The sequence below is a fragment of the Balaenoptera musculus genome, chromosome 13, assembly GCF_009873245.2.
Source record: "Balaenoptera musculus isolate JJ_BM4_2016_0621 chromosome 13, mBalMus1.pri.v3, whole genome shotgun sequence".
Lineage (NCBI taxonomy): Eukaryota > Metazoa > Chordata > Mammalia > Artiodactyla > Balaenopteridae > Balaenoptera > Balaenoptera musculus.
Window position 1 is genome coordinate 64151579 of NC_045797.1, and position 15135 is coordinate 64166713.

At 37.5% G+C, this 15135-nt stretch overlaps 1 protein-coding gene across 5 annotated transcripts in view; it reads right to left on the reverse strand.

Moving 5' to 3' along the window:
• The window catches only part of TTC27 (tetratricopeptide repeat domain 27), a 178198-nt gene that overhangs the window by 12825 nt on the left and 150238 nt on the right, over window positions 1–15135 (reverse strand). For all 5 annotated transcript variants that reach the window (XM_036873865.1, XM_036873864.1, XM_036873869.1 and 2 more), the window contains one exon: window positions 11999–12164. In XM_036873865.1, the coding sequence (XP_036729760.1) occupies window positions 11999–12164 (166 nt within the window). The remainder of the gene's footprint in view (window positions 1–11998; window positions 12165–15135) is intronic.

Here is a 15135-nt window from a genome sequence, read left to right on the forward strand (position 1 = left end):
TCAGGACTGGAAGATTCTGCTGGATTTGGCAGGTACATGGGATAGTGACTATCCAGAGCTAAAGCCAGAACAAGGAGGGCAGGAGAGATCACGATTTTAGACAAGAGGCTCACAAAGAGAATCACATGAAAACCAAGACAAGTATTAGCATCATAAAAAACAAAAAGCAAAAAATACCCCCCAATCATAGTATCCTGTAATACCTATTTTGAATAGAATTTGCATAGGCATATAATATTAATAGAAAATATTCATGTAACCAAAATTTTTAATATAAATATATTGGGAAAATAAGAAAGGGAAGTAGTGGAAATGCTAATATAATAAAGTCCTTATTTACTATAATAGGAAGTCAACTGATAATACCTAAAATTTGGTTAATAAAAAATAGGAGGGGGGAGCGGTGGAGCAGGAAATTGCTGTATTTTGTTATAAGCCTTATACTACGACTTAACTTGTAAAAACTATATGTTATGTGTTATTTTAATAACACAAAAATTTAATTTAAAAATAGAGAAAAAGAATAAATACAAAGATTGGCAAAGAGGAAACAAAAAACGACAGCACACATGAATATTCATTTATAAACTTTAAAATTATGTCTTTGTTGTGTGTGGGCGGAGTGGGGAGGGGCAAAGACTAAAAGGGGACCCTGAGGGCTTTGGGATGCTGGTGATGTTCTGACTCACACTCAGGGAAGGGCGCGGGGCGGCGGGGTGGGGGGCCCCGGGTGGTTTACACAGGTGCATTCCCTGCGTGAAAATTCATGTTTACTTATGACCTGTGTACTTTTCTATATTTTCACTCTATTTTAATAAAAGTTAATTAAAAAGGTATTTCCTGCAATTAAGAAAGCCCCATAAACTGAAGGAAAAAAATAAGAGTTATTAAAATCCATTAACAAATGGAGCTAATATGTAATCTTCAAAAGTAGGTTTAGAGTGATAAAATTTTTTAAAAAACTATTAGAGTAATGTTATAATTTACTGGTTAATATCACCATTTCCCTCCCTCTAACTGGTGAGAAAAATCACACTCTTGTTATCCAGACTGACTACCAAAAGAGTAACTTTTAACATATATTTAATCCTTCTTTAGTAAATAGATATTTTTAACTTAAAAAAAGCAAAGGGTGTTGTAGTAGGATTTCTTTGATAAAATGAATCACCAAGGATTATGATTTTATCCTGGGCAGTCTACAAAGTTTACCTGCATTATAGTCCTTTGCACCATCAAAGGTGAAAAAAAGATTTTGTTTTAACAGGTAAATGTTTTTATCTCCTGTAAACTGGGTAAAAATATGATTACTGAACCCATCAGTAACTAGTTAAAACTATAAATTATTAAGTATGTAATAAGAGGCTGAAGGGTACAGTACTAAAGTTTAAGAATTTAGAGGTAAACGATTCTTGGGGAAACAGGATCCAAGATATGGCCACTTGGATGGGTTGCTCCTATGAAATAAGATGAGGGCAAAGAAGTTTCAGTCCAAAGTATTGGACGTGCCATCTACCTAAAACCAAGTGTTCAAGAACAGTAGATCTAGAGTGGAGAGGAAGATATACATAGTCAGTTGCTGAAGTCCACCATGAATATGGGGGAATGGCTAGGAAGTTGGTAAGCAGCAGTAACGAGGACAGGTCTTCTGTCTGCAACATCACAGAACTGTTGTATCAAGCAGTCAATATACAGGTAAAGAGCTTTAGAAACTGTAAAGCAATATAAACCTATGAACTATCACGATCATCACTGACCCTCAACTTCCTTACTCTGTCAAAAGGGGACAGCAAAGCCCTCATCGTCACCCACTCATTATGTGCCCCTATACTTCCTTGGATTAAAATGGAGCTAAAGAAGAACAAACTCTACCACCATGGTATCAGCCCTCAATACCTCCCACTACCCCTGCTCTGAGCACTCACCATGTGCTAAGCCCCATTCTAAGTATGTGACCAACATGATTTCATTTAGTTCTCACTGTAACCCTAGGAAGCAGGGACTTTATTATCTCCACTTTACAAAGAAATTGAAGCATGAGAGGCAAAATGAACTTCTCAAGGGCACAGAGCAAGTGAATGGTGGAGCTAGGTTTTGAACACAAGTGATACTGGCCTCCTGAGTCTTGATGAGGATGAAGAGAAGACGACGATGATAGCAGGTAATATTCATATATATACCCCTTCCTATGAGCCAGGGGATCTATGAACACAATCTTCCTAACAACCCTAGGGGGAAGGTGCTCTTGTTATTTGCATTCTGCAGATGAAGAAACTGGAGCACAGAGAAGTTAAGTAACTTGTCCAAGGTCACACACCTACGGAAGGCAGAGGTGGATTTGAACCTGCGGCTCGCATCCAGGCTCTTGCTCTCAAGCATTTGCTGTATTAAATGATAAAGCACAGCTCCTTACTCCTCTGTTGTTCCTTCCTTTCCAATAATAAGTTCGTTTCATTGGAAAGATTTGCTCTTTTATGAATATGTATGCCAATAACTTTGATCAGTTCATTATCATTTTTTTGCCAAATCTTGAATCAACCCAAACCAGTTTTTGTAGTTTCTTCTTTTTTAACTTAAAAATTTCCCCAAGACATTGAAGCTAATAAAAAATAAAAAGAGAAAATAAAATTCGCAAACACAAGCACTACTAACATTGTCATTAATTTCTAATTTCTTTACTATATGCAAATTTTTAAATATAATACTATGTAAACTGCTTTATCTTCTTTTTTCACTGAACATTATGTCATAGAATTATTTGATGTTTTCATATATTCTTTAGATAGATCACTTTAATAGATTCACAGTCTCCCACTGGGTTGACAGAGCACAGTCTATTTAACAATTCCCCTGCAGTTAGATAGTTGGGCTGTTTCCATGTACTGCCATTGTCCTTATCACTATAAAGAACACTTCACTGCATATCTTTGTGCCTAAAGATTTTTTTCATACTGAAGCTTCTTTAGGTTAGAATTCCAGGAACAGAACTATGGAATCAAGGGAATAAACATTTTAAGACTCTAGAGATAAGCTGGATACTTTCAAAAAGGGCTAAATCAAATTAGATGTCCATCTGTAGTATATGAAAATGTGTCATTTCACTGCATATTACCAGCACTGGGTGTGTGTGTGTGTGTGTGTAGGTGTTTTAGTCTTTGATATTTTGTTCCACTAAAAATATACACAGCTACTATTCTGAATTTTACTTTTATTATTAGTGAATTTAAATCTCTTTCCAAATGTTTGTTGAGTAAATATATTTCTTTTAAGATATTTAAATTTTTTCTTAATTTGTACAGAACTCATTATTTTCCAATGTGAGAACAGTTTTATTGTTCATCTTCATATGGAGATTACATAGCCTACAAGCTGATGCACTAACACGTTGCTAGCCTCTTTTTCTGAACCCCAATTCTGTACGCTGCTTAAAAAAAAGAGAAAGTTGATGAATCTGAGAAAGTAACAGCAAACACATGGGAAACCCTGGAGAGACAGAGACTGGCTGGGTCCTGGTTTGGTGGAGAAGAGCAGTCCAGGATGGAAACGTACAAGGTGCCAAGGTTCACAGATGGTCTGAGAAAAGCTGTTTAGTTGTGCTTTTTTTTCTTCCACACACTACTCTATACACCACTTGCCATCAACATGGAGAGACTGAAACACAGCAGTGCCAGCCCAGTGCAAGCCAGGGACCAGGCAGGTACCGCCTGGGGGCAGAGGGCCTGGCCAGCCCCCCACCTGCTGAGGTTGGATGACTACTCAGGAAGATGGGACTGGAAGAAAGCAGTGCCTGGCAGAGATAAGAAAGGTTTCCTGAGGAGCCAGGCCACTTGGCAGTGGTGGTGGTGGTGGTGGTGGTGGTGGTGGTGGTGGTGGTGGGAGGAGGTAGTGGCAAGGTGTTTCCAAAAGGTGAGCTCCCCTCGTGGCCCAAACTCACCAGGAGGGGCACAAGTTGGTCCTGGGCTTGCTTTAGACCCTCTCACCAAGTACCCATTACCAGTCAAGGAGCCAATATCCCTGGGGGAGTATGAGCCAACAGGGACAAAATTAAGACATCTGAAAAGTGCAACCATAATGAAAGAAACAAATTGAACAGCCTATGTGAAAAAGAATTAAAGGGACATGTGGAGGAAAACTTGATTTCATAATACATATCCGCAGGAAGACGAGCGGGAAAAACCAAGGGAATGGTGAGATCCCCTGGGTAGCAGTATAAGCAGGGAAGAAAAATAGCGGAGGACTGAGCCTGGAATTGCTCTCACAGGGAAGGAAAGGCGAGAACGATTCTGCAAAGGAGATGAGGAAGCTGCATCTGGTAGCGTAAGAGTTGTGAAATTCTGGAAGCCAGCTGAAGAAAGCACTTGAAGAAGGAAGAGAGATCAACTGCGTTAAGTGTAACAGATAGGCTGAGAAACCTGAGGGCTGACAGCTGTCCCCTGGATGTGGCAATATAGACCCTGACAACAGCACGCTCAGTAGGCTGGCGGAGATGAGCCTAGAGGGCGTGGGTTCCAAAGAGGACAGGAAGAGGGGAAGTGGAGACTGTGCAGTAAGATGCTTCTCCCAAAGAGTCAGCCCTGAAGAGCAGCAGAGAAATGGGGTGGGGACTGGGCTGGGGGCGGGGGGAGTGCACATAAATTATTTGTGCACAGTTTGGAAACCTTGAGAACTTTCAAAAACAAGAGCAATGATAAATGCATTTGTAATATAACACAGCTATACAGGTAAACTTTAACCCCTGGTGATTATAAGGGAAGGTCCACTTGCCTTTTTATTGGAAAACTAATCCTAATACTCTACTCCGAAGATCATTCTTTATTTCGTCTGTGGTTTTCTTCTTGGGGTTCTGGACACCCTTGCGGATCTAATTGAGAGTTTTGAACCCTCTACCCAGAATAGGTACATAGCCACGTACACAAATGTTTTTCATGATATTTCAGGTAATCTCACAATCTTCTGAAGCCTAAAAATAGATCCTTCTTAGAAATTCTAATTTGTCCACCATGGCATGGGATTCCGGTCTTATCTCTCAATACTGCATACGACTAAGCATATGACTAAGTAAGTGTATCTCTTTGAAAAGCTTTATTACTTTTCTATCAACTCCTTCCCTATCCTTATCCCTTCTGTCCCTTCCAGATGTTCAAATCTCTGGTATTGCTTTAGGCAAGACCTTCATGTGATCAGCTGAAGTCTCTCTGGCCTTCTCTCGGGGGCACCTCTGTGCATGTCGCCTCTCCTTCTACCAAAGCTACCAATGAGGTGTGTGTTGGACACTCTCCCTTACCTTTACCAACCCCACTATTCTCAAAGCCACCGCTTTCTCCCTGAAAAGGAGCATGAAAGTTGTGGTGGGACGAATAGTGTCCGCCCCACCCCCCAAATTCATGTTGAAACAGAACCTCAGAATGTGATCTCATTTGGAAATAGGGTCTTTGTAGAAATAATTGGTTAGGCTGAAGTCATATTAGATTAGTGTGGGCCCTAAATCCAATGACTAACGTTCTTCTAAGAAAAGGAGCCGACAAACAGAGACATGAGGGAAGGAGGTGAAGTAGGTGAAGAGGGAGGCACAGGTTAGAATTATGCAGCCACAAGCCATGGAATGCCAGGAACCAGAAGCTGGAAGAGGCAAGGAAAGATTCTTCACTGAGCCTTTAGAGGGAGCATGGCCCCGCCAACACCTTGATTTCAGACTTCTAGCCTCCATTACTGAAGAGAATCAATTTCTGTTGTTTGAAGACACCAAGCTTGTAGTAATTTGGTAGAGTAGCCCCAGGTAATGAATCCAGCAGTCTTATGTACAAAGACTAAGGCAACATGGAGAACACTGCGACGAACGCTTCCCAGGGCACTTAACTGGCTTCTACTAACCCTCTTCCAGTTTCAGTTCAGGAAGCACTAAATGAGGCTGTCATGTCTCAGCCTGTCCCTCCTCAGGACAGTGACGTCCAGCCCTCTGGTCAGAAGTCATCCTTTCCTCATGTGTAGAAGTTTTCAATTCAGATCTCTCCATCTTTTCTTTAGCAGAGTGTGGCTTTTGTGTCATGATTTAAAATGTTTTCTCCACCCCCAAGCTTATAAAAATATTTACCATACTTTCTTTTAAGTGCTTTTATGGTTTTACTTTTTCAATAATAGCGATGATGACGATCACGATGCTGACGGCAGCTATACTCACAGCACTCGTGTGTGCCAGGCACTATTCTCTGCCCTTTACATACATTAACTTACTTACTCTTCACAACAATCCTGTGAGGTACTAATATCATCCCTGTTTTACGAAACTGAAGAACAAAGTGGTCAGTAATTTGCTCAGGTCATACAGCTAGTGACTGGCAGAGGTAGTAAGCAAAGGCTGTCTAACCCCAGAATCTATGCTCTTACCTACAACATGATCCTGCTTCTCAAGCCATTTCAATTTAAATATTTATCCAGGGACTTCCCTGGCGGTCCAGTGGTTAAGACTCTGTGCTTCCACCGCAGGGGGCACAGGTTCAATCCCTGGTCGGGGAACTAGAGATCCCGCACGCCAGGTGGCATGGCCAAAAAAATAAATAAATAAATGAATAAATAAATATCTTATCCATTTGAATTTATTTTGGTTTAAGGAGTGAAGCAGGGCCTTCATTTTGGGTCCCAAATGCTTGGCCAACTATTTCAATACATATTGAATATTTTATTTTATCCCACAGATTTAAAATGCCATCCTTAACATGAACTAAATTCTCATACTTGAGTCTGTTTCTGAATCCTCTCTCCTGTCCCATTTCATTCCTGTAGCAGATGTTAACTCTTAATATAATAAGGATATTATTAGCTTTTTATCTTTTCTATTTGTTACAAATATTTCATCACATATTTTTTCCATGAAGTCATAAAAATTCCTTCAAGTTTTTTTTTTTCTTGCTTCAAAGTTCAGGAAATATGGTAAATACCCACTTGTACTGCTAATTTTTCTAGGAGATGAAAAAATGTTTAGCATATATTTAGCCCATTTGGAATTCATTTGGTGTATCATAAAATAATCTAAGTATATTTTTTGAGCCTGGATGTTTAGAGGGATTTCATTTTAATCAGTATAAACAGCCCTGCAGTCCCTCGCTTCCTAACTAAACCAATGCCACACCACCAACTTCATGTAAGGACTTCTAAATCTCTAACCCACATCTCTGATCATTTCAGCGATACAGCACTTTTGTTTCATTCTCTTTCCTAAGCCTATTTCTCACTTCCATCATGGCCCATGGACTGCATCAAGCAGAGCGTGACTGTGGGGAACCACCACTAACCCCTGAAGAGAGCTGACTTTTTCTCACATGGAGGAGCAGCGATTCTAATCTCCACAAAGAGAAAAGGATAACTATCCTCTTCCCCAACACTAACCTTGAGGTCCTTGGCCAAGTCTCCCCAAAATCTTGGCTGAAAGCACAAGGCGTTGGCCCTTTGAATCCTGGAGGTCTTCAAAGCAGGAAGGAATAGGATTGCCTCAGGTCCAGTTACAAACACTTCCAGGAGGGCTGGAGGCCAGGAATGAAGCCATTTCCCGCCTCTCTGGCTTGGCCAAGTCCCCGCTCCACTTGGAGCTCTCTGTTTCCTGGTCTGATAACCCTGACCCTTGGTCAGGGTCCTGCTCTGTTTCCTGGTCTGATAACCCTGACCCTTGGCTTCCCCACACCTCAGTTATCAGAGAGACGTAGGCAGTTTAACATTGTCTTTTTCACTCCTTCAGCAAAAAAAGAAAAAATTTCTTTGCGTGTGGAAAAGGCATGCACAGATTTTAGGTTAAATAGGCCAGACTTCAGACTTCACATCTTGGCTTGACTGCTCGTTAGCTGTGAAAGATCAACTTTATTAGTTCATCTTGCTGAGCCTCAGATACTTCAGCAGTAAAATGGAGACAGTATCTACTTCACAGAGACAGAATTTGTATACAATATATCCATTCCCTCTGCTCTTCTCTCTCAGGTAAGCCCAGCCACCACTTGCTCCAGGACTTCAATCTGGTTGGCAACCTGCCCCACTGCCCATCAACACCACCTCCCTCCTTCCCCAAATAGAAATCCACACAAAGAACAACATCCATAGGAAAGAATACATATTGTATGACATTCAAGAGAAAGCAAAGCTGAACTGTGGTGACAGAAATCAGATAGTAGTTGCCTGGTTGAGGGGAAAGGGTGGTGGTTCAGTTGACTGGAAAGGGGTATAATAGAACTTTGTCTGGTGATGAAAATGTTCCATATCTGTTTTGGGAAGTAGTTACATAAGAATACATAATGGTCAAAACACATCAAACTTACACTTAAGATCTGTGCATTTTATTATATGTAAATTATACCCCAATTTGAAAAAAAAAAAACTTTGTTAGATATAGTTCAAATGCACATTAATATGATGGGGAAATGTGTTTAATATAAATCTTCCCATAGACTTCAAGGCTTGATTCACACAAAAAACAGACATGCCTAAATGTGATTCCTATCTTTGGTTCCTACTAGATATATGACTGGTCAAGTTATATAACCTCTCTGGGTCTCATATTCATACATTGTAAAATGAGGACTATTTAGTACCCACCTCAAATACTGTATGCCCTATAAAAGATAATCCATGTTAAGTGCCAAGAACATAGTAAGCACTGGATATATGTTAATCCCTTTTCCTTCCTCTTCCATTTATAAACAGCAAATGGGGTGCAATAATGCAATACTTAAATTTTTCCCAAAATGACTGAAAGTTATCAAAGAAGAAGGAAGAAGAGGAGGAAGGGGAGGAGGAGGGGGGATGGGGGAAGAACAGAAAAAGAAAAAAACAAAAGGAAAAAGAAAAAAAATGAACACATCAACATTAGAAATTATCCCAAGGAAGAAGCATGAATATACACAAGGATTTGTCTACAAGGATATTCATGGCACTATTAACAATAGTGGAAAACTGGAAAATCAAACAGGGACTAATTACACAGAAACATGAAAATTAGTTTTATGATAGATTAATAAAAGTGTGTACAATCCAGATATGAATATAAATATCTATTATAGAACAGTGTTCTTGAGTTATACTAATCTATGCATTAGTCACAATTAGGACATAGAGAGAAAAGGCAGGAAATGATAAAGGTAGTATATCCACCCATTCTCTTATTACAAATAGTGAGAAAAACAATTTATAGTTAATTTATCATGTGTCTGTATTAAAATGAATATGAATTTACACATTTACACACACACAGTAAAAAAATTAAAATGGCAGTAATCACATCTATAAAGAAGTAGAAAAAGAATAGATAAAAAGAGAATTTTAAAGCAAATTGAAATAGAATGAGGTCAGGTAGTGTGAAACATAAGAATATCAGAGTTTTTTTGAAAGACACCTGTTGCCAAACTTGCAGAGTCAAATTAAGTAAAATTATTTTAGCCAAGATAAAAATATTCCAGACAATCTATCGACTGTCTCAGTCCACGCTGACTAGCGGTGAGGAAACACGATGGCAGACACAAGTATGCCATGAAGCTAAATATGACTGAGACCACACTAGCCATCAGGACCTTCCTTCAGTGATGATTTAACCACTCTGGAGTGATTCTACCCACACCTGCCAGAGACCAAACACCTCCATCAGTATTCTGCGACACTTCCGGAGAAAGCTATTAACGGGGCCCAGTATAAACTGACAAATTATCTCACTGTGGCTATTTCTCCATCTGAATACTTGAAAGTTCTCTAATATAAGGTGCTAAAGATGAACATTTGACCCGAGCAAGTCACTGGTTATCTAGTTCTTACGTTCTCAGTAATATTTCCCCAAATCCAAATATAAAAATTAAGCTAACAGCCATAACATCTGACATCTTTATAGCACCTTATGTTTCTCTAGGTGCTCTGTTTATAAGCAGTATTTTGTCTAACAGGAATGATTCTTGGTGTTCCTGTGTGTGGCAGGGGTGCTGAGGGAAGAAGTCTTAAGAATACAGATGCCACCCTTGATTGCTTCTAAAAATACTGAACTTTTATAAAAACTAATTTCAAACTCATCAAAATATTAGTGCTCAGATGAAATACTATTGTACGAAAGGAGGTTTGGTTCATATTCTGAATTTGAGGAACAAAAGAATTACAGGAAAAAAGAAATCAAAATATTAGCTGGCCATGAATTTAAACTAAATCCTAATAATTTTCTCTAGGTAGGAAACGACTCAATTTTCACTTAAGTTAAAAATGATATAAGTTAAATACTCTGCTAAAACAGGTAAAGGATTAGAAAATTTTCAATGGGAATTAGAACACAGTTTTGCTACGGGTGAAAATTCTTATGATTAGATTTGCTGGAAGGAGTTTAAAACTGTGAATATGATCACTAAAATAAGTCTGGAAACTCTATTTAAGATAAAAATTAAATGAAAGCATCTTAATTTATGCTGGGAGAAGTTTTGGGGGTTTTTTTAAACTTTTTTTCCTTTTCTGAAAAACACTCAAAATACATCTCTATGCATTCAGAACAAGCTTCGTGAAAGGAAAAAAAAAAAAAAAGAATTTATTTCAAGTGTAAAATGGAATATACTACCAATGCAAATTATTTACATTCTCCCTGAGATTTTAGAACAGGCTTCACAAGGCTTTCTTAGTAAAGAAAGGTCTTTTAAAAAATTACAGTTGAGATAAACAAGAGACAAGCACTTTGCAATCTCTGCACCATCCTCAGTGGTTCAGCAACACACTGAGATCTGTTCAGAGCCTCATCAGTGCCCTTTGCCAAGGGGCTAAGTGCGGAAGAGAAAGAGCCATCACAGTGGTGAACAGGAGAAGTACTAGATGGCCAGAGGACTGTGCAAACAGAGTGGCCAGGGTTTCCATCCTCTCTAGGATGTAAAACTCTGCTAAGCTTCCATGCACGTTTTAAGTGATCTTCACTCTATAAAATTCAAGTCCCTTCTTTCTATAATGGATGGTCAATGTACAACAGTTAAAAAGGGAAAAAAAAAAACAAAAACAAGAAAAAGAAAAGTAATTGAAGGGGTCAACAATGCTCCTGTAAGTAGGTATATGGTTCTACTTGAAGCCACAGATCTCTAAGTGAACTGCCCAGAACCTGAGCTTTAAAGCAATTTAGCAAATTATATAGCTGGATTTGCAAGAACATGCAAACAGGTTGAGGGCTGGGGCTACGAAACCAGAAACCAGACAAAGTAAATTTTGGAACAGCTGGAGTACATCTATAATAAGCCATAAGAGTAGTGAGGTATTATCATATATTACATGTTATTTGTTTTTTCATAATTCCAAATTCACCACTTTAAATAATATATATGTTGATTATTGCAAATAAAGTATTAAATTTTCAGGCCCCCGTACTTCGTAACCTATAAGCTCCCGTACACCCTATCTTTAAACATTCTCTTCAACCACAATTAAACCCACAAGGTCTTTTATATTTAATACTATTGGATGTCAAACACAGGGGTTTCAAGTCTCCCATAGTTTCTGAAAGGATATAGTATTTTTTGTACTGTTAAGAATCAACCAGTCCTGACTTCATCCCAAGATGAAGACCATCTCATTAAACAGTGCAAAGAAAATGTTAGTCTTCATTTCTATATTGTTCAAACAATTTGAAAGGATGCAGTAAATGATTGTTCAATGAGTGGATAAATGAGTATGGGAGTTAATCCAGCTATTACACTGAGATAACCAAAGTAATAAATAACACAAGCATCACTCTATTAAGTTTCTGCAAGCTGACTATATATATGTAAACCACATATCAGATTTTCATAACTGAGTCACAGTAATATTCAGTCTATGATTACACAAACATATTTGACATTGGAATGCCAGAATTAATATGTAACTAAGAATATTCAACTATACAAAAAAGCCCTCTTTTATATATTACTTGTGTTTAACAAAATTTTCCTGTGTAGAGTCAAGGAAACAATTTATATCATATAATGAAGTATTAATATCAAACACAAACTGAAATAACAAAATATGAATATCCTACCTGAGTATCTTTGTATTTGTCTCTTAAGTCCAAGAGCCGATGATAAGCTTTAATGGCTTCTGAAAATTCCCCAATGTCAGTGCTAGTGAGAATATAGTTTTCCCAGATCTGCCAATGTTCATAGTTGCACTTGAGGGCTTCTTGTAAAGTTCTAAAAGCTTTCACTCTATTGAAGGTCAAGTTAAAAAAACAAAAACAAAAATACCAATAATGAATAACCATAGCTAAATAAACTACAGCTAAATGTATAAAATACTAATGTGGACTTTCTGTCAGTCCTTAATCATTCATGTTAATAAACAGAATTAGAGGTTCAAACAACCCGAAACCACCTCAAATTTCCCTAACAGGAAATGGCAAACAAAAACAAGTAGAAATGAAACAAGAATAGGGAGACATAAATAAAAACCAAGTAGAAATTTTGAAATTGCAAGAGACATTAAAACAAACAAACCAAAAAACCTCAACATGTGACAAAAACTAGATTACACACGGTCAAAAAGAGTACTGATGAATTGGAAGATAACAGTGAGGAATTCAGATTAAAAAATAAAAGAATAATAAAGAGACAGAGGGAAGAATGAGAGGTAAGATTCAAGCATACATTCGATAGACATTCCAGAGTAAATAAATGCAGAAAATGGCAAGACACTACATTTGACAAGATAATAGCTGAGCATTTTCCAGAACTGAACAAAGATCTAAATTCTATGATCAAAAGTATATTTTGTGTACTGAGCATTATATTGAGTTGGCCAATAAATAAAGGCAAACCAACACCTAGACACTTCATGTGAAACTGCAGAACATGAAGATAATCCTAAAACCTATAAAAGAATGACAGTTAGAGGACAGCAGATATTTCATTAGCAGCAGAAGATGGTAGAAGGCAATAAAATACTTTAAAGTGCTAAGTAAAAATAACTGTCAGTCTAAAATTTTATAATCAACTAAACTTACCACTCAAGAATAAATGCAAAATAAAAAATTTTAACATGTACAAAGACTAAGGAAGTTTACCACCTACTGACCCTAACTTAAAAGAACTATTAAAGCATCTCCTCTTGCAAAAATGAAAGGGACTTCAAAGAGAAGAAAAGGGATACAAGAAATGATCAATGGTGAGAAGAGAAAATGAAGTATGTCAGTAAATTTAAATAATTATTGAGACCAAAAACAATTATGAGTTGTGTTTTAAAAAAAAGTAAAACTACAAGTATATAGACCATATTCTCTGCAACTAAATAAGAAATCAATAGTAAAGAGACAGTTAAAAAAATATATGCCTGCAAACTTAAAAATGCACTCCTAAAAAAAGGAACCTACAGTTGGGGGCGGGGGAGATTCATATTAGAAAGTACAAAATATTTAGAATTTAATGAAAGCATTATATACCACCATCTGCAAGATATACGTAAAGCAGTATTTAGAGAGAAATTTACATTATTATATGTATGATTATAATTATGAAAGATGGAAAATAAATGAGCTAAGACATCCAACTTAATTTTGTAAAAGAACACCAAATAATTCTAAGAAGAAAAGAAATTCTAAGAAAGAAGAAAATATGAAATAAAATATAAAGAAAGAATATAAATGATCAACCAAAAGCTGGCTTTTTGAAAAAGACTAATGAAACAGACAAATGTCTAACTAAATTCCATTTAGAATTTAGAAAAGTGGTATATATAAAATTAGTAATTTTTAAAAAAATCATAAGAGAACATTATGAACAAATTACGCAAAATGAGCTAAAAAATAGAAAACCAAATAAATCAATAAAAATTAAAACTAGGCTAGGTGGTTTTACAGATAAGGTTTATCAAACCATCACAGAATCCTTGCCTTATCCAAGCTACTTCAGAAAACAGAAAAACACTATTAAAAACTTGATATTGACAAGGAAATCAACAGAACTTCATGTCACCTATTCTAAAAGTTAAACATCTCAGCTCTCAAAAAGATTCTTAATACTTTACTCTACTGGCTGAACAACACTATAGCTCCCTTATAGATCATAAATGCTTTACTGGACAACTATAGTAACCTCTTTCAAAGGTATGCCATCAATCTCCCTCTCCAAGAGCCATTTTGAATTTGCTAACTTAAGACTACAAGGTCCACCTCCCTTTCCCTGCTGAGCCTCACAGGGTTTCATCAAGACCCCTCCTCTTTGCTGACTTCAAGGCAAATTTTAGAGAGGATGGTGGGGGGTCTTCTGGCTGACTCAGGCCCTTGTTCTGAGAGTCACCCCCTAAAGCACTTAAAAAGAAGTGTAACTTCTTTTTAGTAACCTTCCCTGCTAGTCACTGAACACACAAATCATTTACTCATTCTCTAATATACCTATGGTACTGATCAAAATTTCTTTACAATTAAGTCCTTTTAGTCTTTTCATAACCACAATTCACTACAGTTTAGTTTTTTATACCCTATATTAAACAATTTACCGAAAGTTGTCATGGAATGCACTGATTCATTTATCCCTTGACCCACCCACCTTTACAGTTAAAAATGTAAGTGCCCTTGCTCTAATACTTCTTCAAATTCAGCCATAAATTGTTTCTATGTGATTTTTTTTTCTTTTTTTTGTTTCTTTCTCTACTCCCTATGCCCACCTCATATGTGATAGCAACTGCCTTCAAAGGCAGTGGACTGAGATTCCCCAGGTCTCCCATCCACACAGCGGGTGGGTGTGAAGTTATCCTATTGGAAAAGAACTCAACAAGCAGCAGTCCACACCAGGAAGAGTATCCTTTTTGAATGTCCTCCTATCCTCTAATCACAATTTTTTGGCCTCAAAATTTTTGCAATGAAATCCTTTTTTGGAAAGTATGACTCCCTTCTAAGGAGCTTCAATTCCGGATTCACTTATCAAACCCACAATGGTAGTGATACTGCACTATGACAGTTATATAGGAAGATGGAAAAATTTCCCACGGGACTGGTAGGGACACGATGCCTAGGGGAATCAGAGGAAACGGGGGAAAGAGCACTTTAGTGAAGAACCTGGTGACAGCAGAGGGAGAGATGAGATAGTTCAAAGGGTCACTTTAAGGCAGGGATAGGATTCTTTTGAGAGGAGCATTAATAATTTGCCCCTGAAGTAACAATCTCCTGAGTCAAAAATGAGCTCT